Source organism: Merops nubicus, unplaced genomic scaffold, assembly GCF_000691845.1.
Source record: "Merops nubicus isolate BGI_N331 unplaced genomic scaffold, ASM69184v1 scaffold43481, whole genome shotgun sequence".
Lineage (NCBI taxonomy): Eukaryota > Metazoa > Chordata > Aves > Coraciiformes > Meropidae > Merops > Merops nubicus.
This window is the reverse complement of record NW_008588522.1, coordinates 5,213-8,434: the sequence shown is the minus strand read 5'-3', so window position 1 is coordinate 8,434 and position 3,222 is coordinate 5,213. Positions and strand designations below refer to the sequence as shown.

At 55.1% G+C, this 3,222-nt stretch overlaps 1 protein-coding gene across 1 annotated transcript; it reads left to right on the top strand.

The window, feature by feature from the left end:
* Positions 1–657: 657 nt before the first annotated feature.
* LOC103781557 (dysferlin-like) lies at positions 658–2,827 on the top strand (the record flags this gene model as incomplete). The annotated part of the gene is made up of 4 exons (XM_008949283.1): positions 658–798; positions 1,461–1,639; positions 2,315–2,424; positions 2,759–2,827. Coding segments are annotated over 4 exons (499 nt in total), but the record flags the coding sequence as incomplete, so codon positions are not given.
* Between the last annotated feature and the right edge of the window lie 395 nt (positions 2,828–3,222).

Below are 3,222 nucleotides of genomic sequence, written 5' to 3'. Positions count from 1 at the left end.
CTGCCTGGCTTTTTGGGGACTGGTGGTGTGACTGTCCAGAAGGAGATCACCTGCCTTGCTGTTGACCTGTCCTCTGAAGTACCTGGGCCACTGCAGTCACCAACTTCTCACAGGTGAGGTCTCCCCAGCTGGAGCCTTCTCCTCTCAGCTGCCCCAGCCCAACTCTCTCCTGCTGGGCTCCCAGCAGAGGGGTTCCCCCCTCGGGGCATTGCTGGGGCTCCTCTGGCCCCGCTCCAGCAGCTCCCTGGCTCTGCTGTGCTGAGGACTCCAGAGCTGCCCCAGCACTGCAGGGGGGGCTCCCAGGAGTGGAGCTTGTGCAGGTCCCTTTGGATGGATCCCATCCCTCCAGCGTGTCGATGGCTCCACTCAGCTTGGTGTCATCTGCAGAGCTGCTGAGGGTCCCCACGACCCCACTGTCCATGTCAGGGATGAAGAGCTTTCCAGTCAAGGTGCTGGGAGTTCACTGGTTTCTGGAGTTTACTTCCAGAAGCATCTTGGGTCTTCCAGGGAGGATCCTTGTCCAAGAGCTGGCCAGAGCCTGAGCTGTCCTGTGCCTCTGGCCCTGCAGAGCAGGAGCAGGACAACCCCAGGGCCATTCTCTTCCAGACTCTGCTGTGGGATGTGAGCAGCCAGGCTCTGCCCCCTTCTTCTAACGAGCCTTTTATTTTTCCTTGGTTTCTTTTCTGGTGTCATTTCAGGAGCACTTCTGGAGCTTAGACAAGACAGAAAACAAGATCCCACCGCAGCTCATCTTCCAGATCTGGGACAATGACAAGTTCTCTTTTGATGACTATCTGGGTAAGTCAGGAGAGGCTTTTGGCTCCATCCCTGCTGGGGTAGACAGGAAAGGAAAAATGATTGACTCCTTTCAGGTTATTAAGGAAGGGTAACAAGAGCAGTTTGAGCCACTGAAGACTCAGTGTCAGCCCAAGTTCAGGGCTGATGATGAGTGGTTGGTATTCAGCAGATTTCCAGTCTCAGCCTGCAGCAACCTGTTCCTGGGCTGACATCCTGTTCAGAGCATCATCAACCCCAACAGAGCCACCACTGGAAGGCCCCAGTTCTCTGTGACCCACCTGAGTCTGTCCCAGAATGTGCTCACCAGGGCTGAGAGCACCAGGCAGGGTCACTGACCTGCTGTGCCTGACCCAGGGTGTTTAGCCATGAACTCAACTCAGTCCATCATCCTCAGCAATCTAGATGAGATAAAAAACCCCCCAGCCCCAAAACCCTCTAATAGGAAGGAGAGTGGGGCCATGCAGCAGAAGCTGGAGGCTCCAGCATGACAAGATTTTGGCTGGATCTTGTTCTACTGTTCTTTTTGCCACTAAAAAGAAGAAAAAAAAGAACATCAAAAGCTTCCCTTAGGAACTGGGTGATTAAGATCCTCTTAAATCCTGTCCTTGATTAATTCCATGGACTGAGTTCCAAAATAACCTCTCCATGGCACTTCCTTGCAGGCTCCATTCAGATGGATCTCAACAAGATGCCCAAACCTGCCAAGACAGCTGAGAAGTGCTCCTTGGAGCTGGTGGATGAGACCCTCTCTTCCAGTCATTTCGTGTCACTCTTTGAGCAGAAAACTGTCAAAGGGTGGTGGCCTTGTGTCACTGAGCAGGATCAAAGGAAGATCCTGGCGGTAAGGTGGCCTCTTCCCATCTTCTCTTGGGGTGCTGAGGAAGGAGGTGGCTGGGATGTGCAGGATGTCATGGTCAGGGCAAGAAGTGGAGCCTTGGGCTTCAAATTTTGCCAACTGAAGCAGCTTTTGGCAGCTGGATGCTTTCCAGGGTTTGTCCAGCGCCGAGCAAATGCCTCTGAAGAAATTGTTCTGTGGGTTTTTTGCTGGAGTTTTTGGGACCTGCCACCTCATTTGGCTCTGTCTCACCTATTCTTATTGGTACTGTGCTGTGGCCAGCACCAGAGGCAGGTTCCAGCTGCCAGAGTGACAGAGTTCTGTCTGTCTGGGCTCCTGTTTGAGTCTTTGGTGACTGCTCAATAGAGGTGAGAGAGTCCAGGCAGTGGCTGAAGTCGTTCAACCCTACGTGGGTTGCCTGGACTGGGGTGTCAGTGACATCTGAGAGGTCCTGGAATATCTCCTGGGAACACTGTGGTGGGCAGGGAGGGGTCTGTGTGAACTCCACCCTTCCTGGGCTCCCCAGGGTCGCTGTTGGAGGTGGTTGGGTTATGCTCAGAGCACGTTTCCTTTGCCCAATATAGATTTGGCATCATACGTTCACTTCTCACCCTAATAGATAAAAAGGTGAGGAGCCTTTTGGACTTTTTGGGTTGTTTCTATTTTGTTGAACCCACCCAGGGCAAGCTGGAAATGACTTTGGAGATCGTGGCAGAGCAGGAGCATGAAGAGCGGCCGGCGGGCGTGGGTCGGGATGAGCCCAATATGAACCCCAAGCTGGAGGACCCCAAGTAAGAGCACCTTGGCTGGAAAAGCAGCCAGCAGGGCACCGAGTTCTCAGGGATCAGTGGAAAGTTTGGTTCCCCAGTTTGAGGTCTGCCATCTGCAATGGGCTTGCTCCTGCCCAGGCTCTGTTTGTGACCAGCTGGAGCTCAGCCTGTGTGAGCTGAGATGCTCCAGGGTGGGTGGGAGGCTGGTCTGGACCACCAAGGAAGGTGTTTGGCATAGTCCATCCATAGGGATGAGGGTTTGCAGGGTGAGCTGGTCACAGCAGAGCCATACTCGTGGCGTGGGGGATCCAGGAGGGTGAAGCTCCCAAGTGACCCCACCTCTGCTTGGCTGCAGGCGCCCCGAGACCTCCTTCCTGTGGTTCACCTCCCCCTACAAGACCCTGAAGTACATCCTCTGGCGGCGGTACAAGTGGCTGCTCCTCCTGGCCCTCCTGCTCTTCATCCTGCTGCTCTTCCTGGGGATCTTCATCTACGCCTTCCCGGTACGAGGGGTGTGTTGGGGGGCCCCCAACTGCCCCCCCAGCTCCCTGTGCCCGACCTGCCTCTGCAGGGACAGAGGGCATCCAGCTGGACGTGGCTGCAGTGTCCCATGCTGGTGTGAGAAGCATCCTGGGGGACCATGCTGGGTCAAAAGGAGCCTGTGGTTCTGCTGCAGGCTCCCTGCACGGTGCCCTCCTGTGCTTCAGGCCGTGGCTAATGAAGCTGAGGTTAATTGGTTGATTTTGGAGGGGTTTAAGCAGTTGAGGGTTGATGTCCAGATGGAGATCAGGGACAAGTGGTGGCCCTCAGGGGTCTGTA